This window comes from Eurytemora carolleeae, unplaced genomic scaffold, assembly GCF_000591075.1.
Source record: "Eurytemora carolleeae unplaced genomic scaffold, Eaff_2.0 scaffold596, whole genome shotgun sequence".
In the NCBI taxonomy this organism is placed as follows: Eukaryota; Metazoa; Arthropoda; class Copepoda; order Calanoida; family Temoridae; genus Eurytemora; species Eurytemora carolleeae.
In genome coordinates, this window is record NW_019396486.1 from 64,745 (window position 1) to 84,593 (window position 19,849).

The 19,849-nt window shown below is 30.7% G+C and overlaps 2 protein-coding genes across 7 annotated transcripts in view; one reads left to right on the forward strand and one right to left on the reverse strand.

Annotated features, from left to right (window-relative positions):
• Positions 1–264: 264 nt before the first annotated feature.
• Positions 265–9,275, reverse strand: LOC111704168 (zingipain-2). Of its 2 annotated transcripts, XM_023476318.1 has the most exons (11): positions 9,165–9,275; positions 8,367–8,449; positions 7,904–8,041; positions 6,935–7,004; positions 6,508–6,606; positions 6,169–6,301; positions 5,494–5,618; positions 4,961–5,041; positions 4,184–4,258; positions 1,740–1,836; positions 265–467 (listed from the first exon to the last, which is right to left on the reverse strand). In XM_023476318.1, the coding sequence occupies exons 1-11, from the start codon at positions 9,246–9,248 to the stop codon at positions 364–366; spliced, it is 1,089 nt and encodes a 362-aa protein (XP_023332086.1). In that variant the 5' UTR covers positions 9,249–9,275; the 3' UTR covers positions 265–363. The 2 variants fall into 2 exon arrangements, with proteins under 2 accessions (XP_023332086.1, XP_023332087.1); XM_023476319.1 differs by lacking the exons at positions 265–467; positions 1,740–1,836 and adding an exon at positions 2,186–2,278.
• A 2,760-nt stretch (positions 9,276–12,035) lies between these two features.
• LOC111704163 (rab11 family-interacting protein 4) overlaps positions 12,036–19,849 on the forward strand; it is a 53,747-nt gene continuing 45,933 nt past the window's right edge. For 2 of the 5 annotated variants that reach the window (XM_023476309.1, XM_023476313.1), the window contains exons 1-10: positions 12,036–12,156; positions 12,275–12,351; positions 12,660–12,678; positions 13,173–13,274; positions 13,708–13,764; positions 14,294–14,391; positions 15,395–16,123; positions 16,423–16,512; positions 16,774–16,863; positions 18,992–19,073. In XM_023476309.1, the coding sequence (XP_023332077.1) occupies positions 12,120–12,156; positions 12,275–12,351; positions 12,660–12,678; positions 13,173–13,274; positions 13,708–13,764; positions 14,294–14,391; positions 15,395–16,123; positions 16,423–16,512; positions 16,774–16,863; positions 18,992–19,073 (1,381 nt within the window). In that variant the 5' untranslated portion in view covers positions 12,036–12,119. The remainder of the gene's footprint in view (positions 12,157–12,274; positions 12,352–12,659; positions 12,679–13,172; positions 13,275–13,707; positions 13,765–14,293; positions 14,392–15,394; positions 16,124–16,422; positions 16,513–16,773; positions 16,864–18,991; positions 19,074–19,849) is intronic. The other 3 variants (XM_023476311.1, XM_023476310.1, XM_023476312.1) reach the window with 3 other exon arrangements.

The window sequence follows — 19,849 nt, forward strand, 5'->3', positions numbered from 1 at the left end:
AAAATTTTTTTAATTTATCAAACTTTTATTGAAAAATAAGATTTTAATCGTAAGATCTAGCATTTATTATATTTTAAAAAATCGAAAATGGAGATTTTAGCCCTCGATCAAAAAAAATTAAAAATATTTTTTGACACTCCTGGCATTAAATTAAATCAAAATTAGAAAAAATGTACAGGGTAAAGTGACACTGACACTGCACCTTCTCTGCACTGCACCTACATTAAAAATCCATTTAAAATGAAAATTATCACTAGATTAACATTAAAATAAGATATTCCAATTTATTGTTAAATTAATCTACATCATTCTCATAATTAACAGTTAAATAATTTTACAATAAAAATGGCGTTATCTATAAAATTATAAAAGATGAGCTCCAAGAGGGAAGGAAGTCTCAAACAGCATGCCACACATTCCACATACGGTCAAACTATCAGAACCAGGTCCACCCTGACAAACGTGACCTAAAGCAAAAACATTTTCATCAAAAACTTTATTGATTAATTCTGAAGTATGATGGGTACCCAGAACCATGTGAAACTTGCAGTTAAAACATTTTTTTCTCAAGGATCTTACAATCTAAAAGTATGTTATGATCCGAATTTTAAAGATTTGTTAAACAACGCCAACTTGGACGCCATTAATTACGTCCTTTACCATACTTATATATATAATAAAGAAAGGAATTCAGTCTTTGCCACAAACTTAAATTTTTCATTCCCTATCAGCTTTGCATTATATATCTAAACTCAGATGTTTGTATCTAATGAGAATTCAAAGTTTACCATCTCAAGGTCTACATTGGATTGCAAAGATATAGGGATGCTAAAATCAGAGTTTGTGCATATTGAAGTGTTTACAAACAAATTCTTTCAGATCGAAAAGTTTGAAAGTGACAGTATGAAAAATGGATGGCTATACGGTAAAAAAATGAGAATGCAAGTAATATTATATATAGTTAATTTGTCGATGACCGAGCTTAGATGAGAGTTACTAAATTTACTGTTTAAATATAAAATATTACAATTAATTGAAACCGTCCTAACAAAAGATAAATCTTTAATTAATTTCTATCTAAGATGAATAAATTCACATGAATCCAGTAGTTTAGCTGCTATTTAGGGAAGTTTTAAGTATTTGATAGAAAAAGTCAAAAAGTTTTGAATTCTACAAATTCAAGAAAAGTTCAAAACTTAATAGATCTATAGGAAAGTTAAAGTTAATTTTAACTAAGCCTATATTGTTATAATCAGTGATTCACAGAGATACCATTAAAGTCATATATATATATATAAAATCAATGCTTCATTGGGGATATCTTTATATTTATATAGTTTGTAATTATGTACCGAAAAAGATAACTGCCAACATTTTCCTACCTCATAAACAAAAAAGTAGAATGACGATTTCTCCGTTATCATTACTCAGAAAAAGTGTCGGAGGGATAATTTTAAGCCGTCAATGGCACTTTGTAAGAAAGAGTTACTTGAACTTAAGCTGAAATTTTTAGAATTTGGTGATAAACGATAAATTCATAATTATAAAATAATCAGGCTTCAATGAAATATCGTAAACCAGTGGCTAGTTACCATAGTCAGCCTTATATTTTTTTTCAGAAACGCACTGGGTCCACTACCCACTGGATTTATAAGGCAGACTGGTACGCTAAAATATTTATGTGGCACGGTTTCACTAAACCAGTAAACAGGGTTGGATCATGCCTTTAGTGTCTATACCTGAAGTTGTAGAATCCGTTCCACAAGGAGGGTTGGCTTCACGTTTCATCCTGATATATCCATTCTCTCCCCAACCTAACCCCCAGCTGTTCCTAACCTAGAAGATAGGAAGGATTAGTTTTATCCTGATATATCCATTCTCTTTCAAACCTAATCCCCAACTGTTCCTAACCTAGGAGACAGGAAGGATTAGCTTTATCCTGATAAACATTCTCTCCCAAACCTAATCCCCAACTGTTCCTAACCTAGAAGAAAGGAAGGATTAGCTTTATCCTGATATATCCATTCTCTTTCAAACCTAATCCCCAACTGTTCCTAACCTAGGAGAAAGGAAGGATTAGCTTTATCCTGATATACATTCTCTCCCAAACCTAATCCCCAACTGTTCCTAACCTAGAAGATATGAAGGATTTGTTTTATCCTGATATACATTCTCTCCCAAACCTAATCCCCAACTGTTCCTAACCTAGGAGATAGGAAGGATTAGCTTTATCCTGATATCCATTCTCTCCCCAACCTAACCCCCAGCTGTTCCTAACCTAGGAGATAGGAAGGATTAGTTTCATCCTGATATATCCATTCTCTCCCCAACCTAACCACCAGCTGTTCCTAACCTAGGAGATAGGAAGGATTAGCTTTATCCTGATATATCCATTCTCTCCCAAACCTAACCCCAAGCTGTTCCTAACCTAGGAGATAGGAAGGATTAGTTTTATCCTGATATATCCATTCTCTCCCAAACCTAACCTCCAGCTGTTCCTAACCTAGGAGATAGAAAGTATTAGCTTTATCCTGATTAATCCATTCTCTCCCAAACATAACCTCCAGCTGTTCCTAACCTAGGAGATAGGAAGGATTAGCTTTATCCTGATATCCATTCTCTCCCAAACCTAACCCCCAACTGTTCCTAACCTAGGAGATAGGAAGGATTAGCTTTATCCTGATTAATCCATTCTCTCCCAAACCTGACCCCCAACTGTTCCTAACCTAGGAGATAGGAAGGATTAGTTTCATCCTGATATATCCATTCTCTCCCAAACCTCATCCCAAGCTGTTCCTAACCTAGGAGATAGGAAGGATTAGTTTCATCCTGATAAATCCATTCTCTCCCAAACCTAACCTCCATCTGTTCTGAACCTAGGAGATAGGAAGGATTAGTTTCATCCTGATATATCCATTCTCTCCCAAACCTCATCCCAAGCTGTTCCTAACCTTGGAGATAGGAAGGATTAGCTTTATCCTGATATATCCATTCACTCCCCAACCTAACCTCCAGCTGTTCCTAACCTAGAAGATAGGAAGGATTAGTTTCATCCTGATATATCCATTCTCTCCTAAACCTAACCTCCAGCTGTTCCTAACCTAGAAGATAGGAAGGTTTAGTTCCATCCTGATATATCCATTCTCTCCCAAACATAACCTCCAGCTGTTCTGAACCTAGGAGATAGGAAGGTTTAGCTTTATCCTGGTATATCCATTCTCTCCCAAACCTAACCTCCAGCTGTTCTGAACCTATAGGAGATAGGAAGGATTAGTTTCATCCTGATATTCCTAACCTTATTTAAAGATAAAAGACTTATTGAATGCTTAAAATCAGATTAATGTTAGATCTTCAGATACAAGACTGAAATATTTCAAAACAGTTTAAAATTACTTTGTAAGTGTAAATCTGTCAGATTTGATTTAATGTGTAAACGCAACAAAATTTAATAAACATTTCTGAAAAAATTCTTTGTTGCCTATTGTGTGTGTCCAGCATGTGATTATGTTAGTTTTAACCGATTCTACATCCTTTAAGCCTTCGTCTGATCAAACCTGACAGAGAAAAAATATTTTCATTCTAATTTTCAAAATCTGTCTTTGACTGAATCAAACATGCCATAAAAATTTCATTTAATTCAAAAATGTATAGTTGTCTTGTCTGTTTGCTAGTTTCTTTGTGTTTTGTTTCTATTAACGTCAAAACGACTGAACTGATCACTCACAACCACCAGCTACGGAACGTTGAACTATTTACTGCCAACTATGCTAGAATGGAGAAGTACAGAAAATTTGCTATTCCCTACATGCAGAGAAAATTAAGCTTCCTATGATATAACCTTATCTTATTCTGTGATAAAACCCATGATATATTCAATTATATTCTTATGAAAATGTTAATCATATTATGATCTTGATTTATCTCTAATAAATCTTAGTTACTGATCGGATCCATTTATGTAAGCCAAGAAAAAATAGCAGGTCAGAGTTGACAAATTTGTTCTTAACAAATTTGTAATAAAAAGTTTAATTAGAAAACTTCCATGGAAAAATCAGAAAATTGAAGTTGGCTCAGGTGCTCCAACAAATTTTGTTACATGACAATTTAGCATTTCTTAGAATACTTGAAAGCTAAAAATATTTTTGGACAAAATGAAGAAATGTTACTTATGAAAAGTACTTACAATCCAGTAATCACCAAGATCTTCATCAGTACCATATCCAACTAACTGTACTGCATGGTTCAGGGCAATATTATCCTACAAATATAGATGGGCACTCTATTTGATCCATTTATTCAAGCTTTTTTCGCAATTCAGATTGCTTCAACATTTTAAAATGTTTGTAATTCTGCAACTTTGCTTTTTATAGCAGTTATAGACATTAACGAAGCAAAACTTCCTGTATTATTGAACGAGAGATTAAAATATTAGTTGTGACAATAAATTTTTTCAGCTCAAACTTTAGTAGTTTTGAATTTTGCAAAACTTTTCAGATTTTTGTAAAACCTCTTAATGGCCAAAAATCCTTTAATGCATGACCAAAATATTTAGTTCGGAGATTTACATACTTCATTTTGTATTGCGTGCTTAAGGAATTGAGTCTTTGCCACAAAATCAAACTTTCTAATGCAAATATCTTTGCAACCTGAAAAGGTAAACCTTTGATATTTCAAACTTAGATCATTTGATTTAACCAAATCAATAGTATGAAATATCTAAGGTCTACGACATTGGGTTGTTAAGATATAGCAATTAGAAAATCAGAGTTTGCGGCAAAGATTTAATTCCTTTGAGATCAGATAAATAAAAATTGAGAATATAAATAAAACATCCAACACCTTAGAAAATTGAAGTTGTTGTAATTAGAAAATTGCAACATTTGGCAATATTCAATAAAAGTTACTCCATACCAAAATTAATATTTTTTATGAATGAATGAAAGTTGTCGAAAACATATACCTCGTAGCTGCATCCATCAAACACTCCTCCGTTATAATTCTTAAACGTATTTGCTGCAACAGAGATAGCTAGTGGTCCAACCTAGATATTAAAATTATGGAAGCTGATTTATGGAAAGCCAGTATAATGTAAGTTATTTTAAATTGTCAAGTAGTTATTTTTTTCTTATTATCGATGGGGTTTTCCATAATGAACTTTCAGTTTTTTTAACGATTATAATATATTTTCCCCTAGATTAGAACGGCATGGAGAAGTTACACAAACCAATTAAATTTTTTGAGTAATCAAAGTTCTTCAAATATTAAAGTGTGAAATTGATTTTTTTTTGACTTTGTGGTTTTAAAAAAAATTTCGAAAAGCTTTAAGATTGAAGAAGAAATAATTATAATTAATAAGCTGGTTTTGAGTATTATAGTTTTAACGGTATTTGAATTTAAAATATGACAGCTTTGTGAAATTGTGACTCCGAAATGATAAAAAATGTCTCCCCTTTGAAAACCTTAAATCACTTAATTTTCTAGTTATATTTAGACCTCAGCAATGTGTTGAATAACAGCCTCCATACTGTTGGGAGGAAGATTATTATAGCCTGTGATAGAAGCTACAGGAGATAGGTTGGATAGATTGTACTCACAGTCCTCAGTTTCAGAAGTAGATCCTAAACAAAAGTAAAAAATTGAAAAGTAGTGTTCCACTTACATCTTTTGTTGAAATTCTTTAATTATGTTTTTGTCTTTGAAATGATCCCAACTAAGAAATCTGTTTTGAAAAATCATGGAAATGCATTGCAGACTTTAATTGGATTTTGTTCAACCTACTTTAAATAAGATACAATCTGGATATAGTCTCAATCTGATTTGTACACGATTAATGCGATTTCACTCCATTGTGTGTGTCCAGCATGTGATTATGTTAGTTTTAACCGATTCTACATCCTTTAAGCCTTCGTCTGATCAAACCTGACAGAGAAAAAATATTTTCATTCTAATTTTCAAAATCTGTCTTTGACTGAATCAAACAAAACCTTTCTATGAATATTCGGAACTGAAGAAGTTCTAATACAGGAAGTATCTGACATTATTTACATGATTTTCACACGGTACAGTGTCCATTTCATGTTACTTTGTAAATTAGGCAAGGCGGACTCTATGAATAGATTAATTAATATTATGTGTACACTGTACAGTCCCTTATAAAAGATATCCTACCAGAGATATAAGGATATTCTTCCTCCAGAACAAGACCAAATAGCTGGGCATAGTTGTAAGCTAGGGGAGGAGTAGATCCTTGACATCCTCCTGTACCACCACAGGTTAGTGGGTTAGGAGCACAGGATGTTACCTATTTATAACATTTTGTTACCTATATATAATAGAATATTACCTTTATATCCCAAAATTTTGTTACCATATATAAATCATAACGTTTCCTTCATTATAATGATGGTTCCTATATATACCATGATGTTACCTATATATAACATTACCTACATACATGATGGTGTTACCAATATCTAAAATAATGTTACCCCTATAATGGTATCCCACCTGTTGAGAAGATAGTTCTAGAAGGACTTCAGATTGTAAAGCAACATAGGACTCCATCTGTTCAGTTGCACAAACAGCCCAACAAGATCCACAGGATCCCTCAAATATTATTTTTAATTTTTTTATGGAAAAATGTTATTAAAATTTTAAAAGACATTAAATTGGGAAAAAATGAAACTGGGAATAAAAATAAATATTTCTTTAATTGTAAAGTATGGAGCAATTTTGATTTTGAAAAACTTAATTTAAAAATCCCTCATCTTTTTTATCGTCCAAATAGCGTGGTTTAATCTTACGAGGAATTGTTTGAATTAAAAGTAGAAAAGTTAATACTTATCACAATTAATTCATAAATGTTAAATAATGTATAGTTTGCTTCTATACATTATTTTTTTTTAAATGATTTATTAGAAGAACATCTTTTTACCTGATTTTTAACATCTGAAATAACCCCCTTCTCCCTCCAATCAACACTTGCCGGTAAATCCTTCACATCTCTATAGAAATTTAAATATTAAAGGGAGTGACCGGCTATGCAAGGTAGTTGAACTGAGTATGCATTGTTGTGGAAAACTTCTTTCGGATTCATTTGAGACATATTAAACTTTTTAAAGATCTGTAAATCCTGAGTTTGAGCGCAAATTCAACTTTCACAACTCCTACTTTGGGGTGGATACGTTTTCATAATTATTTTTTTTTTAATTTTTTAAATAACCCTCTAAAACTAACAACTACCTGAGATTTTAGTTTAAAAACGGTTGGAATTAACTGTTAACGAAAAGGCTTGAAAAAGTTTGAGCTTGCCCAGCCCTAGGCAGGATGTTTCTACCTGGCTTCATATTCATATTAAATCATCCTTGCTTTATATCCTAGAAACCGGTTTCTGTTTACATTTGATTACCTGAGATGAGATTTTAAAAACTTCAACCCGAGTAAAACCCAAACTCGGGCTTAGATAGAACCCAAGTCAGGATTGGTTCTGATTCGACCAATGAGAGACTGTTTAGCAAGCTTTCTCTTTTTAGCAAACAGAATGCCGTCAGATCAGCTGTGACAAGGAGATGTAAATTTCGAAAATTTAAACTTAAACAAACCTAAACAAATAAGACCCGAAATTTTAAATGTACAAATAAAAAATATTTTACAAAATTTACGATCATCAGACTCGAGCCTTAAAAATAGAAAACCCCAAGATGGTTGGTTTTTACTAAACTCAAGGCCATCCAAAATCCAGGCCTTGACTTGAGCTTTACTTGGATCTCAGCAGACACAAAGACCGGGTTTTACTTGGGTTTAAGCTTTTAAAATCTCATCTCAGAGATGACTCCTTTGATACAGCAGGGGGGAGAATGGAGATATGTTTATTAGAAACTGGCTTATTTTCACATTAAACTACCTGGACTCCTTGTGTACTGCAGGGTGGAGGGTGGAGACACGTTTATATCCTAGAAACTGGTTTGACCATTCCTCATCAGTTAGATCTGTCCACATATTCATCCCCATAGTGTAGGTACTTTTCTTCTCATTGTGCTCCCTATATATAGGCAGAAACAGATTGGCTTTTAGAAGGAGGGGAGCGGGGCAGTACCCAATTGAATTTTAAAAGAAAGGTGCAGCGACCCCCAAACCCTCCCAGAAATATTTGAAGAACAACAAATATCGTCCTTCTCCCACAATTTCAGGGACGATAAAAAAACTAATCTTGATCATTGGTCAAGACTAAAAGATTTCAGATTGGTTAATCTACCCCGGATTATGGAATAGGGTTGAGTTAATCTAATTGTATCCATGTTGAAAGTTCTATCAAGCTCATTCAATTTCAATTTCATCTAAAAATTAGATTAAGTTTTTTTAATTACCTAATTTTTTCCATATTTTCAGAAAAGATTTTGAATCTATTTTCTTCCTCTCCAACACTTCTGTAAACTTTTCCATAGGTAGACTAAAAATTTCAAAATGTCTTCATTATTATTGTTAAATTTCATATACTTGTGATTTGAAAAAAATTGATTATTCAAAGAAATGACTTATTTGATTTAAATTATAGGTTTTCCTATACAGGCTGCAAGAAGTTAGGTCTTATTGACGACCTCAATCACTTATTGTCTTATACAATTTAAAACTACATTAACAAATTAGAAATAAAGTTTGTTTGTTTCAAACACTAATTTTTATTTAACTGTTCGGTCATTTCCAAGAACACAAGGAACGATTCATACTTATTAGATAAATTCTGTAATAGTTTACCAAATCATTCTCAAGGAGTCTTAGCAAAAGCAGATTGATATACATTATCTTTGTAACTATATTTTAAAGAAGAGAAAAGTCTTTCAAATATTTGATATGTTTTTTATAAATTTTCATATTTTTATCTTTCTTAAAATATGTTGAAATTTTTAAGTTAGCAAAGACTTAGAAAACAAAAAAAATCTACCAAAAAAAAATATCTCAAATTCAAAATTTTCTTATATTTCCTGGTCCCTAATTTCGATCGCAGAGATTTAAATAAAAAATGTATTTTTCACACATAAAAGCTATGTATAAAAATTCAGCCAAATCGGAGATGGTGAATTTTTGTCGGCTGTTTCTCTTGTTTTGAAATGACCCTATTTAAACAAGAAAATTTGATAAAAATCAAAACCTTCAATTTGAAATACCTTAAATTGCGCGAACTCCTGGTTGTACTGTACAGCAAGTGTACAGCCAGCAGCCTGTACAAGAAAGAAAATAAACCACTTCATGTTACCAGAATATTAATTCTATTGATGAAAACTAGAAACGTATTCTTATCTAATCTCTTTATATTTATATTTACGTATTACTAAATAAACAATAAAGATTTATCATTTATCTAGAGAATAAAGTTACATAAGCAAACATTTATATTGTTTTGATATTTTAAAACTATTCAAAATCAAAAATACATATTTTTTGTTTAACATGCAGAAAAAATCTATGCATACATAAAAACAAAACATTGATCATATTTAGCATGTAATAATTGGCAAAAATGTTTTTAAATCTTCTATGTTTTTGGACTTTAATAATTCGCACCACGAAAAACTCTAAAGGTTTCCAACAATCTAATATTGTATTCTGTGTTAAGCTATGTTTATATTGATATACTCAGATAAAAAAATGCTATGTTTTGATTTGTTTTTCCATATATCTCCCAGGACGGAAAAAAAAATTTTGAGAAGAAACCATTTGAAATTTGAAAAAACCTTCTTAGATTTTTGTGCAGATACTTTTTTAAAAATCCATAATTTTAAGATATATAAAACGAACAAAGTTATTTCCATCACAGCAGTCATGAAGTTAGTTCAACTTGGAAGACGACATTTAAGTTTTCTTAATAAATTTCTAATGTTCAGAAATTTTACATTCGTCTTTTATCAATGAAATCAATCGTCTTAATATTACTATCATTTACTTTTTAAATTTTTGCTACACCTTTGTTTTACCTATTTGAAAATACTTACAATACCCTATGTTATCCAGTCTTCCATAAGAATGTAGATTTAGAATTAAGCTGAAACTTTCAGCCTGAAAGTTGTTCCAAGAGCCAGAATACTCAAAATACTCTTTTAGAAAAGTTCATTGAAATCCAGTTTTAAATTAATTCTTACAAACTTTAGAACTTGATAGATATCAGGTATTTTAAGCAAAAGAATTAAGTTTGAAGTTTTTTGTTGCAATTATTAGAAAGTCTCGGTTAATAATCAGTTTTTTACCTACATACAGTTAGTAGAAATATTTTTTTTTCGTTTAATTTGTTTATAAAAACATTTTGATAAATGATTACAATAGGTAAATACGATAAAAAATATTTTTCTTTCATTTATCTTGCAAAGACGACAGAGTTATTATCAGCTGATCCAATTGCAGTATGAAACCATTTAGTTTAACCTTGACGGATTAGAAAGGTGCTTTTAGAAACCAGGTAGATAGATAGATAGATAAATAAATTAATATTCTAATTTGGAAGTTAGATAGATAGATAGCTGAATAAATAGACATTAAAATTTGGAGATTGGATAAATGAGATATATATATATAAAAATATATATGTATCAATAAAAATTCAAATTGGAAGTTAGATGTATAGATTGATAAATAGATAAATATATATTTAAATTGGGAATTTAGATAGATAAATAGATAGATAGATAGTGCATTCTCCAGGTATAGCAAACCATAACAATACTTCAGGCTTTCTTTTTACGTTAACATTCCAATAAGCCGACCATTCATTTGGAATATACGTGAAATGGCGTGATTTGAATCGAATGTGAAATTGTGAATATAGCTGCAGTGATATTATGTGAATTTATGAATAAGTATTATATAAATATATGGAAGATATTAATGTTAATTTATAGATAAAGAGAAAAAATGTGAATATAAGGATATAGAAGGTATTATGTGAATATATGGATAAAGAGGTACCATGTAAATATATGGATATAGAAGGTATTATGTGAATATATGGATATAGAATGTATTATGTGAATATATGGATATAGAAGGTATTATGTGAATATATGGATATAGAATGTATTATGTGAATATATGGATATAGAAGGTATTATGTGAATATATGGATAAAGAGGTACCATGTAAATATATGGATATAGGAGGTATTATGTGAATATATGGATAAAAAGGTATCATGTGAATATATGGATATAGAAGGTATTATGTGAATATATGGATAAAGAAGGTATCATGTGAATATATGGATATAGAAGGTATCTTGTGAATATATGGATAAAGAATGAATTGTGTTAATTTATAGATAAAGAGGTATCATGTAAATATATGGATATAGATGGTATTATGTAGATAAATGGATATAGAAGATAATATGAGAATATATGGATATAGAAGGTATTATGTGAATATACGGATAAAGAGGGTTTTATGTGAATATATGGATAAAGAGGGTTTTTTTTGTGAATATATGGATATAGAAGGTATTATGTAAATATTCGGATATAGTAGGAATAATGTAAATAAATGGATATAGAAGAAATTATATAATATATGTATAATGTATACAGAAAGGTACTATGTGAATATATGGATTTAAAAGGAGTTGTGTACATATATGGATATAGAAGTAGTTATGTACATATATGGATATATAGAAGGAGTTGTGTAAATATATGGATTTAGAAGGTATTATGTTAATTCTTGGATATCGAAGGAATTATGTGTATTTATGGATTTAGAAATTATTATGTGAATAAATGGATGTAGAAGGAGTTATGCAGTGAATATGGATAAAGAGATGTATTATGGTAATATATGGATACAGAAGAAATAATTTAAATACATGGATTTAGAAGAAATAATGTAAATATATGGATTCTTAATGAATAATGTGAAAATATGGATATAGAATTCCTTTTAATGGATAAAATGTAAATCATACTTGATGACAGCTGAATCCCCGTGAGCCTGCAGTTGAAATGATAACCACAGTAGTATTTATCATGATTATACAGAATACTCCCACACCAGTCATTGTTAGATTATATTCATGTGTTTAACTACAAATTACAATTAGACAAAATGAAATAATCAGCTAAACACTTGAGGGTTGAGCTATGAGTGATGAATTTGACCCTTACGAACCAGGAAAAGGTCTTAAAAAAATTAAAAATGTTATCAAATAGTAAAAAAATATCTGTCAGTCAATGTGCTCCTTTAGATTTTATCCAAATTAGATCACTTTTCGATTTTTAAAAGACTTTTTTTAAAGATGCAAAGAAAGATGAGACACAAAAAGAGATATTTAATGTTAGTGAACTAATAGGAAACGAGAATCCAAAATCAAAGGAATGGACAATTTTTTCAATTAAATTGATCCTAGATCAAGATATTAATATAATCGTATGGATTAACTTAGAATCCTAAATCTTTAAAAATCCTAAAAAAAGTCTTAACATTTTTTTTACATTTCTTTTTTGTCTGTAAAGGGACTGTTAACGTAGTTTCAAATGACAAATCTATTTAACGAGTTAACTTAATATATTATAAAGGAACTTTTTAAATCTTTTGCTGTGCAAAATGACGAAGATCTCTAAAACTAGATCAATAATAAAACTTTTTCATAATGCTCTTTTTAAAGAATTGTTTTTTTACAGGATGAGGTTATTATTGAAGGTAAAGAGAATTAAACAATTTTCCTGGTTAACAATTTTTATTCTTAAATACAAAATACAACACAATGATATATGCATGATGGTTTAAGAAAATAAGAAAAAAAGCATTCCTAAATGAATTTTTGGTTTTATTTGGTAGGCAACATTTTTATGGAGTCCCGCTTAACTAAAAACTTATTCAAGCAGGTTCATGTTAAAACCAGTTCTTTAAAAAAAGAAATATTAATTGTTTTGTAAGATTTTTCTAGAATTCGATATCTTTATGTTGTAATGAGAATTAACATGTGTATTTTGAATGTGCACGATAAAAATATCATTTATATTAAGAAAAATTGACCTTGGGGGCTTAAATTTCCATTGATTCTAATTTATACTGAGAGTAAATAATAGATTTATTGTGATCATGTAAGATGAATCAGGTTATGTCAGTAAACATAAGGATTCTAGAAAAATCCTACAAAACTAGGATAGATGATAATTTTCAAGATTTTCTAGATTTATTGGGAGACTTTTCTACTCCCTGGGTAAGCGAAGGTGTTAAAACTATCTCCAATTCTGAAAATATTTCAAAAACCAGCTTCTTTCTCCTTGATCTAGGCAAACATTGAATAAAATAGATTTGTTAACATTGTAAATTATATTGTAACCCTTTTTGACACTCCATGGGGAACTTTAGCAATAAAATCCCCCCCATCATAGTTTCAGTAAAAGTAAATATTTCCATTTACTGTTATAGCGCCGATATAAGGATTTATCTCTAATTGGATAATGAGCTAGATAGAAAGATACATGTTACCGCCATGCAATTTCTATTGGTTCAGAATAGACACAAACACATCGCTAAGCCCTGATTGTATCAGGCGCTAATAGACCGGGCATACTAGAGTGCCCCCCCCCCCCCCCCGGACTGACATCCTGTTTACGCCCCTTTTCCCAATGTTGCATAATCTACAAAAATTATGTTTTAAATCTAAAAACGGAATTTTTCTATGTTGCTCTTATTTTTATTTGACAATGTTTTGAAAATAAGATACGAACGACTCAAGTAATCCTGATTTTGGAACATCTCAGAACAAAAGACTTGAAGGTGAAACTAAATAAGCAGTATTTTTCTAAAAATTTAATTTTTTTGGTCAAATCCTAAAAAATGATATAGTTAAAGTACGGATAGATGGTTGAAATGCTGGTTCTAAAGCTAAATATTTGTAGTTAACTTTTTAGTTCTTTTTGATTTTTCGACGGGATAAATTCCCTTTTCCAGGGTCGATGATTTTTTTAAAGATTTAAAATGAATGAAATATTTGTAATATTTATGCATTTATAAAAGAAAAGGTTAAAGAGACTGTAAGAGTAGTTTCAAGTGACCATCCAAAAAAAGATACCAATGCCCAATTTTTAATGTTATCCCTAAAACCTTAATCTGATCAAAACTTGAAATCTAATAAAGTTTTTCTGACTAAAAAAGTGTTTAACTCTAAAAATTTATCCATGGTCTCTTAAAAACAAGGAAAGCGAAAGTCAATTTTGTAGAGAACTGCCATCTTTGTACTTAAAATTTATCTTACAGTCCCTTAAGATACTTTAAAATAACGTGATTACAATTAATTAAATCCTAGAAGCTGAAGATATTGATGAAGAGGAGGATGAGGATGAAGTTACTTTGGAGAACAGTCAAGCCAGTGATCTTCTTTCCATCAACGACGACCTTCCACAGGTTGGTGACCACATTACTTTTCTCTCACTTTCCAACTAAGATCATTTTCAAACCCAAATTATTCTCCCGGCTTACCATTTTAATGTCATATTCACCCAGATGACCACTAAATTGTCCCAACTTACCAATGGTTGGTCCTCACTGATCTTAAAGGGAGTGTTCGCGAAAAATAAAAGGGGTTATAGGCTTACGTCGAAAAATATTCAGTGGTGATTGCTACTTTAATCTTAATCATATCTTTTACGTCTATAAGAAGAAAATTGTTAAAAACGACTCATACCGAAGAATCTACAGCGTCCATACAAATTCAGAAAGTTGCAATATTCGACTTGGATCGTAAAAAAATCAATTTAATTCCAAACATATCATTCAGATATTAAAACATATAATCATCGTATTTTTTCGACTCGTTCGTATAGTTGATATTTCATAATATTTTTAATTTTTTATGATCCGATAGTTAATTTTGAATACATTCATTCCTGTTTTAGAATTTTCTTATATTGAAGACGACAGTTTCATATTTTCCAGGAATGTTCAAAAATCCAGTTCCAGTGCTTGCCGTGAAACAAGTTTTAAGCGAAATATTAATTTAAAAGCATTAATATTTTCTTAAATATGATTGAAAGTCTATGGGAATGGAAAGGAATTGAGAATTTGCCACAAACTCTTATTTCCGATTTTCTCTTTTTCTTTGCAAAACTTAGAGCGAAGAATTATTTTCTTTGTTTATTTTTGAGATTGGGTTGGAATTTGTATCTTATCTCGTATATGTCTTGATCTCTCGACATCACTTGATCAGGTAAAACAACGCGATTCAATTGCAAAATATCCCGCCTCAAGTTTTCAACCCTAGACCAGGAAAATAATTTAACGAATTGGAGAGAGGTCGCTGATCTACCCACCGCAGGTTCAACTACTTCTCAAGTGCTCAATACCTCAAATCACTGGAATATAAATATTCATTTTATTTATATCTATATTTACATTATCATGAATTTAGAATGACGAGTCTGAGTTATCCTCGGGGTTTTTCTTCAATGATTTAGTTAAAGAAGAGAGAACCGGATTCTCCACGAAATCTTCAGCAAAAGATGTTTTTAATGGACCAAAAGACAATGTACAGATCCTTCCAGATCCTCAAATAATAAATCCAGAACCTCAAGATATTCTTTCCTTCCTTGAACCTGAATCCAAACCTGGAGCTGAGGATCCATTGAAACCAAAGTTCCATCTCGGGATAGTTGATCCCAAGTCTGGGTTTCTCACCGAACCTTCTCTATTCACCAGTCTTCAACCCAACCCGGCCTATACACTTGAATCTGAGAAGGACTATACAAGTCTGCTTGATCTACCAAGAGAAGATACTACAGATTCCTTGCCTTATGATTCAAGTGAAGTGACAGAGATTCAAGGGTTTGAAGATTCTGAGGATGAAAATGATGATCTGGAAATAGAACGGGAGAAACCTACAACTTCAGTGTACAGTGTTAAGGATACTCTAATCGGATCATTTGACCATGCACCTAAAAAGAACAAATCTCCAAGATTGATACGTCAGGAAGAGATTGATGCTGAATCAGCTGAAAGCGACGAAATAGAATACAATATTGAGATTAAACCTGAAGGAGATTTCAACTCTATTAATGAATCAAAGAGTACTGTTGAGGAACACGAAGAACCAAAATTAATGAACAATATGGCTCTGAGCATGGAAGAATTAGAAAAACAGGTATAACATTTTACTGGAAAGGGAGAGATGAGCCACCTCAATTCAACGTCCGAGCCCATTCTTATTTATACAGGTTATAATTTTGTTCCATCCAATAAAAGGGATTCTTAACTGCGGTGGCTCGGAAGAAAAAATGAAAGTAGGATTCTTCCTTTTTTAGTCAAATGAATAAGAAATCAGTAATGCTAATTCAAATTAAAATATTAGTTTTAATTTCGTTAATAAATGACTTCAATTTTTGGAACAAATGCTTTCGTTCAAAATATTAGGATAATTGAAAAATAAAAGTTATATTTTAGGTTCGCCCTGTTTTTGATCACTGTGATACAGATAATGATGGATTGATTTCGATTGATCATTTGATTCAACTATGCAATGATCATAATAAGGTATGCAATTAATTTTCTTCGATTTGTGATTTCCAATAGCTGACTTTTTCTCAGTCGAGAAATATATTGAAATAAATTCAATTTTGACAATGTTGTCACAATTTGTGTTTTGAAGCGCTTTGAATTTTCTTTGATCTATGCTTATTACATAATTAACAAATGAACATAAGATTAATTTTTTAACGTTTGTTTGTATCTAAAGTAGAAAACATTTGAATATTTCATATTTTGTTTTCTATTTTTGATTTTTCTCTCTTGCAGGATCCTGAAAAACTGATAAACCGTTTACAATTCAAATTTGATGATGAGGGATCTGAACCCAACCTAATAGATTTTAACCAATTTTTACAGGTAGTCTACAGATTGTTAAAGAAAATACAGGATAACCCAGCAGCCACAAACTTTACTATATTGTCCTTGCCAAATGATTTAGCACTCTATTAAAAGCCAATATTTGGGTATATGGAAATCCAAGTTCAAACTTAATACAGTGGTAGGTAGGCACATATATCAGTACAATGAAGATGTCTTTTTTTGTTTCAGTTTTCTTGGTTTATCAACCTTTTTTTTTTGAATACCAAGTTTACAAGTAATCAAAGAGAAGCTTTTTTAATTGACAGATTTTCTTGACTTCTATGCTTATGTGTATCCATACCGTTTAGCAGCTTAATTAAAATCAAAATTGAAATAGAAAGTCGTCTTCCTTGTTTTTTATAATCGCCTTCCACTGTATCATAATATTCAAGAGTTTAAAGTCTCATTCTTAATATCATGTAACCATGTATGTTAATGACTTAAAGTAAAGTAAAAAATCATTTATTTATGAAATATAACAAAAACATACAAAATAAAGTGTCTTAGGAGAAAATATTTAAAAACCTCTAAAAGACGAGGTTGTGGGAATATTTTCCCTCAATTTAAAAAAAAATATAAAAATATAAATAAAAGGAAAAGGAAAGGATAAGGAAAGTTACATATTTATTGTTTACACTAAATTTAATATAAATTGGTTGTGGATTGTTAGTATTTTTCGGCGATGAACTAACAACTTTTAGAAATAAAAATTATAGATTTATTTCTAATGTTAAAAAAAAGTAAAAAAAGCTTTATGGAGTGTGAAAGAGATTTAGGTTCTATGAAAAACGAACATTTTTAAGTATTCTTTTAATTCGCGCTGATTTTTAATATTCCTTCTAAATTTTGCGCTTTACAATAAAAAGACAACAACTTCCTAACCATGATTTTTTTCATCAGTTTACTAAACAGGATAAACAAACTTCTACATCCTGAATTTTCTATTTTCTACAGGGTCATTTTATTAAATTATTATTATCTCGCTAATTCGGGTTTAGCAAATTCTCCTTCATTAAAGTTAAAGCAATATTTCTTTAATAAAAAACTAATTTACTACAGTGAATCCCAGATACAGGGTGTCCCAATAAACATGGGAATTCAGTGACGAATTCGATATCGTCTTTTTACATAATTATTTGATTTAGTATAGTGATACTTACTGAATTTCGTCTGCTATGTTTACATTTTGTTTGTTTATGTTTTGGCTGCATACGGTTGTACTTAGTAAAACAAGAAAATTGCAATATACAAACAGAGTAAACTTGTCCGTCCTCACTGTTTATCTTGCGGAGACGTTATAGACACATATTTTCAGCCATTTACCGTTTTCATAAAATAAACTCTAGCAGACATAATAATATTATGGCTTTTGAAATTAGGTATTAGAATGCTAATTCATATCAAAGACCCTGTATATGAATACATAGCAAGAGTTTTTTATAATGTCGTATCACATATTTAAGATTAAATGCCGTGGAAAAATGAGTTTAATGTTAATATGTTAATTGAATTCATATTTCAGGGCAATTAATTTACCTTGAATTAAAAATAAAAAAAGTTTCTTTAGAATTATCAAAAAACTTATGACGGTCTATGAATTCATATATCCGGGATTCACTGTATAATAGGGTGTAGCATTAAGGTTACATTAAGGTTACGGCAAGTCTTCTTTAATAAAAAAGCTAGTTTTCTATTATAGGGTGTAGCAGCTTCTCCTGCATTAAGGTTACAGCAAGTTTTCTTTATTAAAAAAACTAGTTTTCTTTTATAGGGTGTAGCAACTTCTCCTATATTTAGGTTGCAGCAATTTTTCTTTAATAAAAAGCTAATTTTCTATTGTAGGGTGTAGCAGCTTCTCCAACATTAAGGTTACAGAAAGTTTTCTTTATTAAAAAAGCTAGTTTTCTAATATAGGGTGTAGCAACTTCCCCTACATTAAGGTTACAGCAAGTTTTCTTTATTAAAAAGCTAGTTTTTTTATAGGGTGTAGCAACTTCTCCTACATTAAGGTTACAGCAATTTGTCTTTAATAAAAACCTAGTTTACTATTATAGGGTGTAGCAACTTCTCCCGCATTAAGGTTACAGCAATTTTGCTTTAATAAAATCCTAGTTTACAATTATAGGGTGTAGCAACTTTGCTCGGAAATGAAGAACAGGCTGAAAACCAAGAAGTCCTACGAGAAACGGAAGAGGATAAAACTCCAGGTTAAAACTTTTAAATTTTCCGTTAAGAAAATATACAAGTATCTTCCATTATAATTCAACAATAAAAAAATAGTTTTAAAACTCATTTTGGAAAACGACTTTCATGTTCATAGTTCTAGTGATTTCAACGTCACCTAGTTTTGTTTACGAATAAATTTTAAGATGAATCTCTTTCAACAGTTTTGAATTATAAGCATCTACTCCCCTTTTAAAAAAGAAAAAAGAAAAATGGTAAGAGAAATTTCTTTAATAAACTCTATAAACTGGTTTTGGTTGTAAATATCTACCTGTCTCACAATATCAACCACTGCACCTATATGGTTATCTACCTGCCTTGTTATCTATCTATCTATCTGACTGTCTGGTGGTTTTGTTGATATCCAGTGTGACCCTGACTCCTGGCACGAAATTATTCAAACAACGAATTCAAATTCGGAGAAAAAAAGGACAAAAGTTAATTTTAAAATTATTACAAAGTGATTTTCTTGACTGTGTTGTGAAAATTGCGATTTTGTCTGCATACGAGAATCTAACGATACAAAGGTACGGAAAACAATAATTGACGATAAAAAAACGTATCTTAATCTGGGAGTAAATTTTGCTTTGTTTTTCAAATGTCCACGCTATTTAAAGACTATTTCGTTTTAGAAGTTAGTAACGCTATTGTGTCATGTACGTGTACATTGTACATTAGTGACAGCATTTTTAAGTGTCTGGATTCTTAATTTTGTATAATAGATTCAGGGGGGATTAACGTTGGCAGTGGCCCCAATAAA